Below are 17,808 nucleotides of genomic sequence, written 5' to 3'. Positions count from 1 at the left end.
GAATATTTGAAGAAATAAAAGCTGAAAACTCCCCAGTTTGGTAAAAAACAACAACAACAAAACATTAATTTATGCATCCAGGAAGATCAACAAACTCCATGTGGTATAAACTCATAGAGATCCATACTGAAATATATCATAAACTGTCAAAAGATAAAGACAGAATTTTGAAAGCAACACGAGAGAAGCGACTGATCACATACAAAGGATACTCAATATTATTAAAAGCTGTTTTTTTCTTCAGAAAACATAGGGGCAGGAAGGCAATGGATGACATATCCGAAGTACTGAAAGGAAAAAACAACAACAAAACTCTGTCAACCAAAAATTCAATATTCAGACAAACTACCCATCAGAAATGAAGGAAAAATAAAGACACTCCCAGAGAAAGAAAACCAGAATTCTTTGCTAGCAGTCCTGCCCTACAAGAAATACTAAAGAGAGACCTTCAGGCTGAAATGAAATAACACTAAACAATAACTTGAATACACATGAAGCCATCGGTGGTACCAGTAAAGGTAATTATGTAGGTAATTACAAAGGAAGGTATAAATGTATTTTTGGTTTGTAATCCCTCTCTGTGTCATCATTTCAAAGAACAAACTTTTGGCTCACTTCCTTGATGTAGTTCACACAGGACTATGCCCCAAGTTGACACTGAAAATAAGATTTGTGTAATGAGTGAGCTGACTAGATCACCCCCCACCTCTGTCCCTACCATGTTACTACCCTGGGTCAGGCTAACATTCTGGGCTTTGTTCCTAGGATCCTTTGTAGGTGTTTGGTGGGGGCTGATGACATTTGCAATCACAGATGTAGGGTGAATGTGGGCACTGGGAACAGGAGTTTAAAGCAGCCTGAATGAGCCAACTGGCAAAATAAGCATATGAATCCTCATAGGGTAAACAACATGGTGTGGGACACCACAGGGGACCCAGAGAACCCTACAGGACTGCTTTGGAATGGTTGTTGCAGGCTGGGTGCTGCTTCTGATTGGGTGTTAAACAGAATTCTACAGCAAATCTTCCTGCCTCATTTTGCATTTCCACATTACACAAGGAGCACAGTTGTATCAGCAAAAGCACTGATCCACGAGATGGTCATTGATTCTGTCAAAAAACTTTATTTTTTTTAAAGGACTTTATTCATCAGAGAGAGACAGAGAGAGAGAGGCAGAGTCACAGGCAGAGGGAGAAGCAGGCTCCATGCAGGGAGCCCAACACGGGACTCGATCCCTGGTCTCCAGGATCACGCCCTGGGCTGAAGGTGGCGCTAAACCGCTGAGCCACCAGGGCTGCCCTGATTCTGTTAAAAAACTTTAAAAATATTTTCTTTTTTTTTTTTAAAGATCTTATTTATTCATTCATGAGAGACAGGGGGAAAGAGAGAGAGGCAGAGACACAGGCAGAGGGAGAAGCAGGCTCCATGCAGGGAGCCTGATGTGGGACTCGATCCCGGGTCTTCAGAATCACGCCCTGGGCTGAAGGCGGCACTAAACCGCTGAGCCACCCAGACTGCCCTAAAAATATTTTCTTTAGATGTATAGACCCTCCACCACCACCACCAATCCCTGACATCCTGGAATATTCTCTTAAAAACTAAAGATAGAAGAAACAGAAGAACTAATATAGAGGACAGACCCAATTCGTTTTAAGTCAAAGGTTGGTTTTTGGAGCCCTGAATAACTTTGCTTATTTTCAGTCTGCTTTCGGACAGCCCTAACAGGTCCTGGGCTGCAGGGGGGCTGCCTTGACCACTGCAGGTCCAGAGGGGTTGAGGACAGAGAGAAGAGGCAGTACTGCTGGGGCAGTGGGACCTTAGAAGTTTAATTCAGAGCAGACACCAGAGCTCCAAGTGGAAGGCTGCCATAGGACCAGGGCGACAAACAAACCAGTAGATAGGGGAATAAAATCCCTGTTGAAATTTAGAAATGCTTACAAAATATAAAAAGAAAAGGAAGGGAGGGAGGGAAGAAGGAAGGAAGGAAAGGAAAAAGATGAGACAAATTCTATAACTAAAATTCCTGAAATCCTCTGCTCATGTACTTAAGTGAAATGTGGTGAGGTGGAAGGTGGTAGCCTTTGCTGGAAACAGCACAGCTCCGGGAGGGAGCCTGAGTCTGGGGTTTACATACCTTGGGCAAGTCATTCAATCATGCCCAGATTCAGCTTCATGAATGCACAGAGAGGGCAAGAGAGAAAAACAGAAGCTTCCTCAGATCTGCCAAAGTCTGGTTCCCAGTGCGCAGCCAGAAGACGGCCAAGAAGTCTGGGCCCTCCAGGGGAGGTCACCACGTAAACACAAGGTGGGATAAAACACGCGTTAACCATGGAACCAAATCTTTCAGTAGTGGGAGGGAGAGAGGAGGGTAAATGAAAGGGGCTGGGGGGGGGGGCGCACTGGCTTTGGCATCAAGGGCAAAAGACAGAATGAGGCAGAAAACCATAATTTCCACAGGCTTCCTGGGACTGAGCCACTGCTGCCCAGTCCCTGCACTTGGACAGGGGGAAGCAATGTTTCCTGGGTCTCCAGGAATGCAGAGTAAGATCACACGGGCGCTGCTCTACTTCCTGCGACAGGAAGGTGGAGGGAGAAGCACAGGCGAATTTCCTGGGTAACGAGGGCTCAGGTGGCCAGCCCACACCACACCCTCACTTTTCCAGGGGACTCCGACTTCCCCTGCTGCCTTCCAGCGGAACTCTTGGTCTGAGATGACGGTCTTCTGAGCTCCGGTCCTTGAGCTGAGTGGGCTCTGCTAAGTGAAATGCGGGGAGGAAAAACCGCCCAGACTTGGTGTGCACCGTAGACCTCTGCAGTGGGGACCCCTGGGTGGCTCGGCGTTGAGCGTCTGCCTTTGGCCCAGGGCGTGATCCCGCACGGGGCTCCCTGCAGGGAGCCTGCTTCTCCCTCTGCCTCTGCCTCTGCCTCTCTCTGTGTTTCTCATGAATAAATAAATAAAATATTTTAAAAATAAATAAAAGTAAACATCCGCAGTGTGGCCTCCTGCAAACATTCCTCCGGGAAGAACTCGATCGTGTTTTCCAGGAGCTGGGGGCTGAGGCCGTCGGGGTCCTCCCGCCGCCCCGGGGCGGTGCCCTCCCGAGGGGTTTCGCACCGACGTCTGCGGAGCCTCGGGAGCCCCGCTGAGCCGGCCTCGTCTCCCGCGGTCTCTCCTTCCGGGTGGGGAGGGGGGAACCATCGGGTCCGAGGGTCCTCGCCCGCGCGACCGCACTGGTCTGGGGCGGCAGCCCAGGTGCCCCGCGGCCCGGCGGAGCTGTCCCGCCGGGGCCCGCCCCTGCCCCCTGCCCCCTGCCCCAGGCCCTCCGGACGGATGCCCGGCTCGTCCTCGGCGCGGCGCCCGGCCTCCTCGGGGAGCCGCGCGGGCTGGGCGCGCTCCCAGGCGCATTCCTGGCCGGGCAGCCCCCCCGCCCCCCTCCCTCCCTCCCTCCCCTCCCCTCCCGGCCCCGGCCCCGGCCCCGGCCCCCGGGCTGGCGCCTCCCCGCCTGGTCGCGCGGGCTCGTGCGGGCGGCTGCGGAGGCTCGTGGCGGGCGCGCGGCGCACCTGGACCCGGCCCCGGCCCCCGCCGCCCCCGCCCCGGCCCCCGCGGCGTCTCCCCGCCCCCGGCCGAGCGGCTCCCCCGGCAAGATGGTGCCCGGCCGCCCCCGCGCGCTCCTGCTGCTGCTGCTGCTGCTGCTGCTCGCCGGCCCCGCGTCGCGGGCTTCCCAGGTCGGTGCCCGCCGCTCACCTGGGCCGGCCGCTCGGGCCCGGGACGCCGGGCTGGGGGCGCGGCGGCTCTCGGGGTCCCCCCCGCGCCCCCCGGGAGCACCGCTCGGCCCGCGGGTCCCCGGGACGCCCCCGGCCCCGCTAGGGTCGACGGCGTCCCCGCCCCCCGCCGCACACGCCGAGCTCCTACTGCGGTCCCGCCGCCGCCGCCGCCGCCCTTGAAGGCGCGCGGCCGGGGAGGTCCCGGGACCCGAGCGCGGGGCCGCCTTTCCCTCCCCACCCGGCGGGCGCCGCACCGCCCCCCCCCTCGCCGCTCGGGTCGGCCGGAGTCCCGCTGGAGCCCTGCATTGGCCGCGGTCACTCCTGCGCTAGCCGGTAAGAACCGGTGGTCAAAGTGAAGATGAGAACGCAGGTAAAATAACGTCCTCCGAGAGGGGGACCGTGGAACTGGAATTGCTGAATTCCGCGCCAGCAACCGCCGGCCGCGCTCGGGCCGCGGGACCCCCCCCCTCCCGGGATTCCCCCCCCCCCCGGGAGCTCCCGGCCCCCCCCCCGGGAATCCCCCCCCCCGGAATCCCCCTCCCGGGAGCTCCCGGCCCCGGCCCGTGGCGGGCGTCAGGGCAGTTACAGTAACGCGGGCAGCAGCAAAGCCCGCACGCGCCTCCTGAAAGCCTGATGACTGCCCGGCTCTTTGCTAAGCATCTGCCAAGCCCTTAATTCTCAGCCCTGGGCGCTGAGGACCACGGTCTGTCATCCCCATTTTGCAGAGGAGGGTACCTAAGGCCCAGGGAGACTGTGACTTGAGGCCCCACAGCCAGGAAGGAGTAGAGGAAATTCAGTCGGTCTCCTTGGGTTCCAAACCTTTCGCCTTTCCCGTCGACACGCCTTTACGGTCTAAATTCCTGAACCAGGCAGGCACCCTCTTGGTCACCTGGGAGTCCCTGGGGTGCGGGAAGGGATTCCAGGCTGGGAGACTGCAGTTCAGACCAGAGGTGCGTAGTGGAAGTGCACAAGTGGTCAGGAAAAGAGGCAGTTGATGGGGAAGGGGGCACAGCTGGCAAAGCGTCACACACTTGGTTTCTGCCCAGGAAGCCATCTCAGGGTCTTGATCTCAGGGCCGTGAGATCAGCCTCGGGGGAGTCTCCTGCTCAGCACTGAGTCTGCTTAAGATTCTCTCTCCTTCTCCCTCTGCCCCTCCTCCCTTGCACACAGGTGCATGCTGTCTCACAAATCTTTTTTTTTTTTTTAATTTGTATTTATTTATGATAGTCACACACACAGAGAGAGAGAGAGAGGCAGAGACAGAGGGAGAAGCAGGCTCCGTGCACCGGGAGCCCGACATGGGATTCGATCCCAGGTCTCCAGGATCGCGCCCTGGGCCAAAGGCAGGCGAGGCGCTAAACCGCTGCGGCACCCAGGGTTCCCAAATCTTTAAAAAATAAAAATAAAATAAAAAAAGCAGGCAACTGCAGGAAGCCACTCAGCAACCAGGCAGCAGAGGCTAGTTCAAGGCCACAGTGAACCCACCAAGAGAGCAAAGTCTCTCCCACCCACTTTGCAGAATACAAAACAGAACAAAACATCAGGTCCAGAGCGGAAGGCCAGAAGCATAGGTGGGCGCATCTAGTCCCAGCCGTCAGAGGATGGACAGGATGCACAAGGAGATGCTGAGGCACCTGCTCTGCCGCGGTCTCACCTTCTGGGGCCTCTTTAGGTAATCTCCAGATTACCGAAAAACAGGTGAGACCCTGGCAGTTCTCAGATGTCTGTGGCTACTACAGAGGCAGAAGAGTGAGCCCTCTCAGGCTCTGGTCCTGGGGGATCTGGGTCCAATCCCTGCCTCCCTGGGCTTTGTGAGGGGGAAATCAGGAGCAAAAGGGATTGTCCAGAGAAGCTGGTTTAAAAATGCTAGTGAAACTGTCCTTCACACAAAGTCTTATGTGTTTGAGGGGTCTCTGCCCCCAACCCCTGCCTGGGGGAGCCTGACAGGTAAACCATAAAGAAGGCCCCAGGAACTTTCCTTACCTGGCTTCTTCTAATCTCTTGGTCCTGCTCAAATAAGCAGAGGCCTTCCCAACACCATGCTAAACGGATCTCCTCCTTGCCTTTGTGCTTCCTATTGTGGTCCTATGAAGGGCTCTGGAATAGGACTGATCACGTTGGTAGTGGTTTCTTTTGGTAGATTTGAGGGTTTTTTGTTTGTTTGTTTTTGTTTTTACATTTTGAGTTTATTGTCTGTCTTCACTACAGGCCTCAGGGCTAGGGATCATATCTGGGGTTTTTAACCAGGGACCACACATCGCAGGAGTTCAGCAGAATGAATGGAGTATAGTCACACTGGTGCTGCTCTGAGCAGGACCAAGCTGGGCAGCCTCTGGGTAAACCTTAGCTGCACATCAGGTCACCTGGGAAGCTTCTAGAAATCTCAGTGCCAGCCACATCCCAGAAAATCTGCTTCAACTTGTCTGGGATGGGGGTCAGGCATCAGGATTTAAAAAAAAATTGTCCCTAGTGATTTTAATCAAGCACATGTATGAGACTCAGTGAAACCCGGTCTTTCTGAGTTAAAAGTGGCAGACCTAGGAGAGGGCCAAGAGCAGGGGAGTTTAGAGTGGGCAAAGGATTGGACTCAGGAGGACCCAAGGTGATATAGCATCCCTGGAGTTGACTTGATCTGAACACAGTGTGACTCTGGGGCTCTTGGACCCGACAGTAAGACCTGCCAGCTGGTGGAGACTCAGCTCATGTCTGGAGAATGAATGGCACCCATGGGACTATGTGCTGCCACACAGGAGATGGACAGGGCACATGACCACCCACGGACCTCTAGCTAGAGGCAGTGGGCATTGCTTGCTGGCAGTGCTGCACAGTGCTGTCCGGGGTTCCTCTGTTTCCCAGGAAATGTGCTTACTTTGTTCTGTCAGGTGAAAACCCACAGGAAATACGATGGGTGTGTGTTTGTGAGTATGTGTGCGCATATCTGTGTGCCCGTGAAGACACACGTGTCTGTGTGAAGGAGTGGTTGTGTTTACTGTGGCCTGTGTATGTGCATGCATATCTATGTGTGTCTTTGTGTGAGTATGAGTGAGTGTGTGTGTGTGTGTGTGTGTGTGTGTGTGTGTTACCGGGTAAGGGGAGGCTGCTGTCTGCAAGGGTCTGGAGCAGTGATCTCTTGATCTCAGTGAATGGAGGGGATGGACAGTATCATCCCCTCTCCTGTGGCCCTCCATGGTTTTTTCCACTTCTGTCCCTCTTGTCAGCACACCTGTCCTGAGTCACTTTGCAGGGTTTTTGTGATTAGCTGAATGGGAGCAGGTGGTCATGGGGAGGGACGGCAGGTTTAGCAATGTGGGGATCCCACAAGTGGGGGCCCTATCTTAAAACTGCTACATACTCTGTGGTCTTTCCACTGGAAGAGAAACAGTTCTGTTGGGGGAGACAAGAACGGGAAACGTGTAACAAACCCCTGCACCTCTTGTCCCCACAACAGCCCTAGGTGAACAAGGAGGGCAGGGTCTCAGCATCCTTCTTGCCTATGGGGTTATTCAGAAGGCTTCCCCTTCCCGAAAACTTCTCCTTGTGAACAGATGTCACAGGGTTCCAAGTTCCACCGTTAGAAGTTCATTCTTTTGGTTACGGTCTCCCATTTACTTTTTACAGTTTAATGCAAAAAAAAGTTTTTGGTATACATTTCCATGATTTTTTTTCCATGAAACTATATTCCATATGTGGTAACCCCCACCACAGTCGGGATACTGTTCCACTACCCCAGAACCAGTCTGTCCTTCATCACTGTATAGTTTTGTCTTCTCCACAATGTCCTGTAAATGGAATCAACAAATGCATAGCCTTTTGAGTCTGGCTTTCTAAAATTTAGCATAATGCATTTAAGATTCTTCTGTGTTGTTCTGGGTCTGCATAGTTGTTTTTACTAATACTATGACTGAGTCATATCCCGTTGTGCAGATGTACCACAGTCTGTGCGTCGGTTCACCCACTGAATTGAATGACACCTATGGTGTCATTTCGACTTTTTGGCAATTATGAATGGAGCTGCTATTATAAATGATTCCCAAGAGAAATACTCATTTCTCTTGGGCAAATATGTAGAAGTGAGATTGTAGGGTCATATGGCAAATGTATCCTTAACTTTGTAAGAAACTATCAAACTGTATTCCATTTTAGTTGTATCATTTTACATTCCTACCAGCAATGTATAAAAAGACACTGTCATCCTCACCACTTAATATTGTCAAGTTGGTTAGTTTGTTTCCAAGTCATTCTGATAGGTATGCAGTGGCATCTCACTGTGGGTTTTATTTCCATTTCCCCAATGACTATAACATTGAAAATCTTTTCATGTCTTTATTTGCCATGAGTAGTCTACAGGTAAAGTGTCTGTCTGCCTATTTTAAAAATGAATTAATTTCTTATGGTTCAGTTTTGAGTGTTCTTTGTATATTCTCATTGCGAGTCATTTTCAGATAAGCGAACTGCAAATATTTTCTCTCAGTCTGTAGCTTATCTTAATGTCCACCCCAGAGCAAACATTTTAAACTTTGATGAATCTAAACTGATCGGCTTTTTATTTTTATGGATCATGCCTCTGGTGTCAAGTCTGAGAACTCTGCCCAACCTCAGGTCCTGAAATTTCTCTTCTGTGTTTTCTTCTAATTGTTTTTTTTATATATAGTTTTGCATTTTTACATTTAGATCCGTGATCCATTGGAGTTAATGTTCACACAGTGTGAGTTTTATATTGGGGATCACTTTTTGCATGTAGATTTCCAATTGTTCTAATATTGCTTGTTGAGAAAATGCTTGAGTCACCTTTGAATTATCTCAGCAGCTTTAACAAAAATCAATTCATCACACAGGTATGGGACTATTTCTGCCAGTCACACACTATCTTGATTACTGTAATTCTATAGTAAGATTCAAATCAGGGAGATTTTAAGATTTTGTTATTCTTTTCCAAAATTGTTTTGACTATCCTAGTTTCTTTGCCTTTCCATTAAATTTTTAGAATTAGCTTGTCTATTTCTTGTAGACAAGAAATCCTATTGGAATTTTGATTGGGATTACATTAATGCTATTGATTGATTAGGGGTGAATTGGCATCTTAACAATACAGTCTTCCAATTCGTGAACATAATATGTCTTTTTTTTTAAGATTTTATTTATCTATTTGACAGAGAAAGAGAGAGAAAGCACAAGCAGGAGGAGCGGGGGGGGGGGGGGGGAAGGATGCTACCCGCTGAGCAGGAAGCCCAGTGTGGGCTCCATCCCAGGACCAGGATTATGACCCAAGCTGAAGGCAGACACTTAACGGACTGAGCCACCCAGGTGCCCCAATATGTCCATCCATTTATCTAGATCTTCAATTTCTTTCATCAGCATTTAAAAATTTTCAACATAAATATGCTTTGTCAGATTTATGCTTAAGTATTTCATTTTTGGAATCTTTAAATGGTATTGCTTTGTTAAATTTTCATTTTCAGTGATATATTCCTAGTATATGGAAATTTAATGGACTTTTTCTTTTTTTTTTAAAGATTTTATTTTATTTATTCATGAGAGACATGTAGAGAGAGGCAGAGACACAGGCAGAGGGAGAAGCAGGCTCCACGCAGGGAGCCCGTTGTAGGACTTGATCCCTGGTCTCTAGGATCAGGCCCTGGGCCGAAGGCAGCGCTAAACCGCTGAGCCACCCGGGCTGCCCTAATGGACTTTTTCTATATTGACCCTGTATCCTGTGACATTGTGGAAATCACTTATTAAAGGGTTTTTTTTTTGTTGTTGATTCTCTCAGATTTTTTTTACATAAACAATTGTGTCATCAGTGAATATGGGCAGTTTTATTCCTTCCTTTCTAATTTATGTGTCATTGGTTTATTTATTTAGCCCTATTACACTGAAACCTCCAGTACTATGTTGAATAGGGAAGTGAACATCCTTGCCTTGTTCTAGAACTTAGGAAGAAAGCATTCAGTTTGCATTTTTTTTAAAGTGTGATGCTACCTATAGGTTTTTGTAGATGCCATTTATCAAATTAAGATTTCCTTCAAATCATAGTTTGACAGAATATTACAAATGGATGTTGAATTTTGTCACATGCTTTTTTCTGCTTCAACTGATATGATCCAAGGGGTTTTCTTCAATTTGTTAAAAAGGTGGATTACCTTAATTGATTTTCTGATTTTGAAAGCAGCCTTGCAGTCCCAGATAATCCTAATTGGTTGTAGTTTTATTCCTCTCTCTCTCTCTCTCTCTCTCTCTCTCTCTCTCTCTATATATATATATATATATATATATATATATATATATATAAAATTCTGGATTCTCTATATTTCTGCTAATATTGGGTGAGAATTTTTGTCTGTTTTCATGAGGGATATTGATGTATAGTAGGGGTCAGCAAACTATGGCCCCTGGGCCACATCCAGCCCACTGCTGGTCAAATCTGGTGACATCTATTCATTTACATATTTCTGCAGCTACTTTCTGCCCTACAACTGCAGAGTTGAGAGGTGGCAACAGAAACCATATGGGCTTCAAGAAAGAAAATACTCTCTGACCCTCTACAGATAAGTTTGCTGACCCCTGGTCCTGTCTTTGCGGGCTCCTGTTACCAGGGTAGGGCCGGCTTCATAAAGTGAGTGAAGTGTTCCCTTGTCTTCTGTTTTCTGGAAGAGATTGTGTAGGATTTGTGTCAGTTCTTGAAATATTTGGTAGAGTTTACCAGTGAAATCACGTGGGCCTGGAGACTTCTTTTCTAAAAGGTTTTAGCTATGAATTCAGTTTCTTTGACAGATACCGAACTACTTAGGTTAGTTTTCTTCTTTGGGCGAGTTTTGGTAGTTTGTGGCTTTCGGGGGTGGGGGTGGGTGGGGGGTGGGAATCGATCTGCAGTCCTCTGCGTCTTGAGGCAGTTGTTTTTGAATGCCCTGGAGGTGACTCCACATTTCTAAACAAGGGATCTCCTGTAATGACAGATAGATAGATACTCTGTTCCTTTGTTAACAGCTGAGCCAAATAGTCTACTATGATTAACTCTGTTTCTTGTGCAACCCTTTGGCCATCCTGAAGTTTTTCCCCTTTGCCCTCAGTCAGATACCTAAGCACGGTGATTTCCAGAAGCTCTTTCCTATTCCAGGTTATGTCAGGGCTGCTTTCCCTTGGAGCCTGTGCTCTCCAGCCGGGCTGACCCTGACTTTGGCTGCCTCCTCCTCGGAGCTGGAGTCTGTGTTTTATAGATCAAACCTCTTCCTCTTTCTTGGCTTACTCCCTGGTTTTTTTGAACGCGTCCCCAGGAAAATGCTGTTTTAATCTGCTATAGTTAGGCATTCCCAAATCACTGGCGTACTGTAGATATTACCCCTTTTCCACGCCGACCGGTTAGAGCAGTCCGGGGAGCACCGTTACCCCGGGCTGCGGATGGGGCACCTGCCGCGCGGGGAAGCGGGCGGCGCGGGAGTCGCGTGGGCAGCGGGGCCACCGGGAGAAGCGAGGGACGCAGCTGCCCCTTCCACTGTCCCTACGGGCTGCGGGGGGTGGGGGCTGGTGGAGGGGTTCCAGGCGGAGATGACCAGACGAGGTGCGGCGGCCAACCCGAGCGCTCCTCCGCCCGCGGCAGAGCGGGGTCAGCTTTCCCAGGTCAGGGGTGAGCACCCAGGCTGCGGGTGCGCCCCTGGGCCCGCCTCGGGCCGCCGCTGGGACGGCTCGCTGCTCCCGTAGGAGCTCGGAGGGAAAGGACACCGCGAGGCATCGGGGGAGTCTGCACGCGATCCTGGGGATGGGCTGGAGCGACAGGCACACGTGAAGCATCCAGACCTGAAATAGGGGTACAGGTATCCCCCACTCTTTGAGAGTCTGCGTTGCGCCACGTCGCTTTTAGGAATGACCTGTTTTCACGATCGGGAGGAAATCCGAAGAGGATTTTCGCTGTTTTTGAAAAACAAGGCGAAAAGCAAAAATGCGCGTTCGGTGTTGGTTTTGCAGCGAGCGGGGGTAGCGGGCGCGGGCGAGAGCGCAGCGAGAGTGGCGCCACCCAGCGCCTTCCCCGGGAACTGCACTCGGCTTCTCGCCTCCGGCCGCCAGAGCTTTACCTGGGGTCCGGGAGCATCTTTGCTCCGTCTGGGAAAGCTCAAAAAAAAATGTCCATATAGATGAATTGTAATTGCATCTTTGCTTTATGCTGCCCTGGCTTACAGAAGGTTTCCTAGGAACGCTCAACTTTCAGATGGGAGGGTAGAGGGGTGGGAGAGAATGGACCTGTATTTCACGGAACAAGGACTTGGTGTGCCTCCCATGGCCCAAGGATCCAAACAGACCAGGATCCTGCTTTTGGTTTTAAAAGCAGGAGCTTTGCCCTGGAGCTGAATTTGACAAGCCAGGATGGCAATTGGAGCTAGCCTCAGCTGGGCTGTTCTGTAGATCTGCTCCAGACTCGGCCCCTCTGGGCTGGGACCCCCTTCATCTGTGGGCAACTGCCAGGTTAGTTGGGGCAAGTTGGCCTAGGGGGGCTCATCTGGTGGTCTCTGCTCTGCCCCACACAGCCTCTTATCCTCCAGCAGGCTAGCGTGGCCTTTTCACATGGTGTGGTGGTTGAGGGCTGAAGCTGAGCATAATGCACAGGACTTCTTGAGACCCTGTTCCAGAATGAAGCTGGGATTTGAGGTTTATCCAGGTATGGTGATGCCAGCAGATCAGGAGACAACCGCTATTGAAAACAGTTCCCAAGCAGATGGGGCATGACAGACCTTAGGAGGCCTCAGGAGAGAACAGCAGGCATAGAGAAAGAAGGGAACTTCTAGAAAGCCTATCCTGGGGTTTCTGAGGGAAGGAATGGGTGAGACAGGGTCAGGGGGCTAACCAAGTTGGGACTGACTAGTTTGACTCATTTTAGCAGGATTGAGGTGTAGGGCTTACCTGGTGCCTGACCCCAGGGTTACTGGAGAAAGGGGGAAAAGATTGGGGATCAGGGGGTGTTAGAGCCAGATAAGGCAGGGGGAATGGTTCTGGACAGGTTGGCTTGCATGTCAAAGGTGTGCTGGCAGGTGGGTGCAGGGTGTTGAGCTGTTTGCTACCTCTAGGAATTGGCTAGTCCTGAGAGGGGCAGTCTCTGCCAAGCCAGCAAGGCCCCACATGTCAAAACATCAGACACCGAAACTAGACAACATGGTTCATCTAGATCCAGCCTTGGAACTGGTATATCACTTCCACTACATTCTGTTGGCCAACGCCAGTCACAAGCAAGTCATAAGGCCAGCATAGCCCCGAGAGGTGGGAAAACAGATTTCCTTATGGGAAGAGCGGCACAGTCTCCTTGCAGATGCTGTGGATGCCTGGAGCGGGGGTGGGGGGGCTATGGCTGTTTATGCAGACTTTCCCTCACAGTAACCCAGAGGTGTACTCTGCACAGGCACTTGCGTCCAGACAAGTACATGCAGTCTGTGAGGACAGGGGAGAGAAGGGCTTTCCTGGGCATCTCGAGCCTTCTCTAGCCATCTCCTCCTCTTCCTGGCACCTTCAGGAAAGGGACTCAAGTCCTATCTGGGGCTTAATTACAGAGAAGAGTGGAGGCCCCTTTGTTCCCCTTTTTTTTTTCTGGGTCAGAAAAAATGCTTTATTGTTACACTGAGGGCCTCCTCCTTCACAGCTGGGGTCATCGGGGCACTTTCAAGAAGGGCTCGTGTAGGACATCAAACAGCCTCCAGGCCTTCTGGGGCCCCAGGCCTGGACACAAAGCCAGATCTTCCCTCGATGCGATCATGAGCTGTTCCAGAGACCCAAAAGTTGTCAGGAGGGTCTGGCTGTCTGTTTTATTGACTGACTTCACGGTGGTCAGGCATTCAGTCACCCGGGAGACGAAGTCCTGCTCCAGCTTCTCCATCAGGAGGTTGGCCGGCTTCTGCTCATAGGCTTTGTAAGTCTCCAGGTACCGCCCAGCCTCCTCGGGGCTCCAGGCGAGGACCAGGGTGCAGTAGGCCAGGATGCACATCTTAGCCAGCTCCTTGAGGGCCTGCTGAGGATCTTTCACGTCCACCTGGACCAGCAGGACCCGCAGCGCAAAACTCTTCCCCAGGCTCTGCAGCCGCTCGTGGAGGTAGTCCGGGTGGAGATTGTGGTAGCGGAGGCTGAGGAACAGGGCACAGGTGCTCTGGCCCAGCACATAGTCGGGAAGCACGTCACCAAATTCCCAGGGCACATTCCGCACAAACTTCAGCACAGGGTTGCCCCTCTGGCTCCAGCCTTGGGCAGTGGGGACTGACAAAGTGAACAGATGTGGCCCTCTAGGAAAGGAGGACAATGTGACCAGCGGCACCATGCTTTCTTGGGTCGTCTAGAGTCTTTCAGTTGGGAACCAGTGTCCTGCCAGGCCTGCTCACACCAGAGGATCCATCCTCACTGACACAACATGGTTTGATTCCAGGGAGATCAAACCATCTTGGTCTGTGGAACTGCTCCCATCACTGTCTGGGCACCGGCCCATTCTCCATGCCCACCCAGTCCTGCCTCCAGCCAGCTGCCCATGCTCCTGATGTCCCAGGAGGGATGGCCATCACCTGATTGTTGATATAAGCCTGGATGTGTTGCCGGTCATTCCCTTGGTCCCTAGGGACAGTGGCAAGGCTAATGGACTGCTGCCAACCTTCCCAAGGCTTATGCAGCCCTAGGGTCCTGGGGACATCAGGGTAGACTCCCTGGGTGGGTAGAACTTTCTACATCCTTTCCTACCCTTCACCAGAGTCTTCCATGCTTTTCAGTAACTGCCTAGGGCCTATGATTAGGCCATTACATTTCCATGAAACAAAAATAAATTCCCTATATTTTGATAAAACCCAAATCAACCCATTTCCATAAGTAAAATCTATACCTCAAGAAAGTAATCATTTATTTTCCCCATATGTAGGAGAACGTGTGCCCCTCTGGCAGTCTGGGCACCAGGCTCTCCCTGGGGAAGCACCTAAATGGGAAGCAGGGCCCAAGGCACTCATCCCAGGGTTGGGTTTCCAAGTAAGATTGAGATATGACAACTCTTTACATCAAAGACTGAAGAGGCTAGGGGAGAGGCTGGTGGCAGTTCAGGGCACCTAAAAGTCCCCAAGCTGAGTGTTGGCCCCACTTGGCCCTCTGGATTGTCCAGTGACTCAGACATTTCTCTTCATGCTGGAGATTAAAGTACCTCTAGACCCTAAACAGAAGGGGAGGGCACCCTCCAAGCCCAGGAGGAACCCTTTCCTCTGCCCACTGGGGCTGTGTCCCCCATCTCTGCAGGAGGGGCTGAGGTCAGAGAGCATCACCTGTAACTGGGCTCACTGTCCAGGGAGCTGAGGGCATCGATGCTTCCCAGCTTTTCTGAAGGAAGGGAAAGCACCACGGAGTTCTGGGGCAGGAAGGGGTATCTGTAGTTTCAGAGGCAAAAAAGAAACAAAGCTGTTTCCAGAGAAGTACCAGTCATTTACACTGTAGTGAGAAAACAAACAAACAAGTTAGAATCAGCTAAACATGTTAGTTATCACCTCAGGGGCTCCTGTGATTTAGGCTTTTTGTCTGATTGCATGATTCAAGACTGTACTCTCCAAGAAGGGAATCTAACAAGATAATGTGCTCATTCAACAACTATGTCCTGAGAGCCCATCCTGCTGCCAGGTCCGGTACTGTTCTGGGCCTGGGGAGGCAGCAGGGCCCGAGGCAGTATAGCAAGTGGAAAAAACTCACAGTACCTGGTGGGTGTCTGGGCTCCCACTCTTCCTGTCTGAATGCCCTGGGCAAGTTCCTGCTTTTAATGAATCAGTTTCCGCCCGTGAACAGTGAAAATAGACATACGCATCTCGTAGGATTGTATTAAGGAGAAAATGCACGACATTCAAAGAACGGGTTCATAGTAAATGCTCAGTATGTGGTAGGGGAGGGGAAGCCGAGGCGGGCATAGGCCCTGCTGTCACGTAGCTTACCAAGCAGGGAGAGAAAACCAAGATAAATGTGAAAAGTATCCAAAGGCAGACAACTGAAGTGAGGTGCTGTTTTGAAGGAAGACCAGGAGGCTACTGTATGCTAAGTAAGCAGGTAAGGGGACTTCTCAGTCAAAGTGGAAGGACAGGACCTGACTTCTGAGGACTAGGAGCAGATTTTCTGAGCAGAGGAAATAGCCAGTGCCAAGGCCCTGAGGTAGAAACAAACTTGCTATAGTGTGTGTGGAGAAACACAGAGGCGGTCCAGATACTGGAGTTCACTGGATAGAGGAGGGCGCTCAACCTGGGCACAGTTGGCAGTGGCAGGTCTTGATCACACACAGCTCTGTAGGCAGAGTAATAGCCCCCAAAGATGTGTATGTTCTTACCCCCGAAACCTGGGAATCTCACCCTGATTTCAACCCAGTGAGAGCCATGTCGGACTCTTGATCTACAGAGCTGTAAGATAATAAATGTACATTGTTTTAAGCTGTCAAGTTTATGTTGATTTGTTACAGCAGCAATAGGAAAGGAATACGCTCTCAGCGCCGTGGTGAGGAGTTGGCCTTATTCCCATAGGTGGGGAGCCATTGGTGACACTTAAGCAAGGAAGTGATGCCGTCTGGCCCTGACCTCTGACTTTGGGAAGCAGGATCCTAGGGGGGGAGGGTGAGGACCCAGAACACCCAGAAACACTTGGGACTGTTGGCTAGAGAGTGTAGGAAGATCCGGAGACATAGCACACCTTTCATTTAGCCTTCACCATCATCCAGGCTAGTTATTACTCTTAGAATAATGACTCCCAAGACTCCGAGTCTCCCACCATGCCCAAGCTCAAAGCAGCCATTTTATACGTGCCTTAGCTTTGCGCAGGCTGTCCACGGGGATCAGGCCCTCCCTCCTCAGCCCTCTCTCCTCCCCATCTTTCAAAGTCAACCACAGGAGACACCGTTTTCCAGTAAAACCCAGATGTCAGTTCTCATGACCTAAATCTTGGGTCATGTGTGAACATGCATGCACATGTGTGCCACACACTGAACAACCAACAGCCCAGTGTGAACGTTCCTGGAAGGGTCTATGTGTGTGTCAGGGGACAGCCTGGGGAACTGAGAGGGGTCACCAGCAGATGGGGAGACTTCTCGGAGACCCCTACCCTGGTTCCCATAGGCTGAAGAAAGAGGCAGGACATGCTTTCTGAATGGGTGGGCTAGATGCAGTGTGGCACACAAGGTGGTCACACCATCCACCAACTGAGTGTCCTTTAGCCTCAGCTTCTCTAGCTGTAAAATTAAGATAATGGTACCTGCCTAATAGGGCTGCAAGGAGGACTAACTGAGATGAGGATGGTTCCGTGTTCTGCAGCAGCACCTGACTTGAAATAGGGGACTCGGTAGATATCTGCAGAATCGTAAATACATGAATGAATGAAAAGACGCACTCTGTTAAATTTTGCATAACATGCCCCATTTCTGCGGTTCTGAGGTCCTCAAGTAGTGGAGAGAGGGGAGGGGAGGCCTGCATACCAGGTGGGCTCCAGCAGGAGACTGCACCTGGTTGTGCAACACAACTCTGTGTGTGTGTGTGTGTACACACGCGCATGCATGTGCATGTGTGGGAACTGAGCTCTCCACTGGGCTGGGCATTATGTGTGCTAAAGATAATTCCGATGCTGGTAAGACACAACCAGGTCTGTAGGTGAAGGTAGTGACTGGACAAAAGTTAGCTGGGCAGCAAGCCAGTGAAAGAGTAAGGGGGGTCTGGGCAGTGAGATGAACACGATTGTCCCGGCCGCACACTTATTTCATTTCCTCACTCCTTGTTGATCTGTGAGGTGGTTTGTTGGTTCATCTATTGCGAACGCAGATCCTATGCTCAGTGATGAGGATTCCAAGTTGTCCACAACTTGTTTTCTGCTCTCACACATGCAAATCAGCCAGGGTAGAGGTGGGCTGGGAGGGTGTCCGGATGGTGGCCGTCAAGGCCAGCAGGGGGCCGGGTTTAAACTGAGAGGAGTCAGGAGATGGCCAGAGCTGGCACTCCAAGGATCCCTCTCTAAAGTAGACCCTGCCATCCCATCACATTAGGGTCTGGAGAAAGCATGCTGGGCTTTAAATTCTGGATGTGTCAC

The 17,808-nt window shown here is 51.0% G+C and overlaps 1 protein-coding gene and 1 pseudogene across 5 annotated transcripts in view; one reads left to right on the top strand and one right to left on the bottom strand.

Moving 5' to 3' along the window:
- Nucleotides 1-3,595: 3,595 nt before the first annotated feature.
- The window catches only part of FBLN7 (fibulin 7), a 48,549-nt gene continuing 34,336 nt past the window's right edge, over nt 3,596-17,808 (top strand). For 2 of the 5 annotated variants that reach the window (XM_072770225.1, XM_072770223.1), the window contains exon 1: nt 3,596-3,726. In XM_072770225.1, the coding sequence (XP_072626326.1) occupies nt 3,646-3,726 (81 nt within the window). In that variant the 5' untranslated portion in view covers nt 3,596-3,645. Of the gene's footprint in view, nt 3,727-3,967; nt 4,136-5,287; nt 5,464-17,808 lie in introns of those variants that run through there. The other 3 variants (XM_072770228.1, XM_072770224.1, XM_072770227.1) reach the window with 3 other exon arrangements.
- Nucleotides 13,338-14,068, bottom strand: LOC140601392 (DNA excision repair protein ERCC-1 pseudogene; annotated as a pseudogene).

The sequence above is a fragment of the Canis lupus genome, chromosome 12 (genome assembly GCF_048164855.1).
Source record: "Canis lupus baileyi chromosome 12, mCanLup2.hap1, whole genome shotgun sequence".
Lineage (NCBI taxonomy): Eukaryota > Metazoa > Chordata > Mammalia > Carnivora > Canidae > Canis > Canis lupus.
This window is presented reverse-complemented; position numbering and strand designations above follow the sequence as displayed.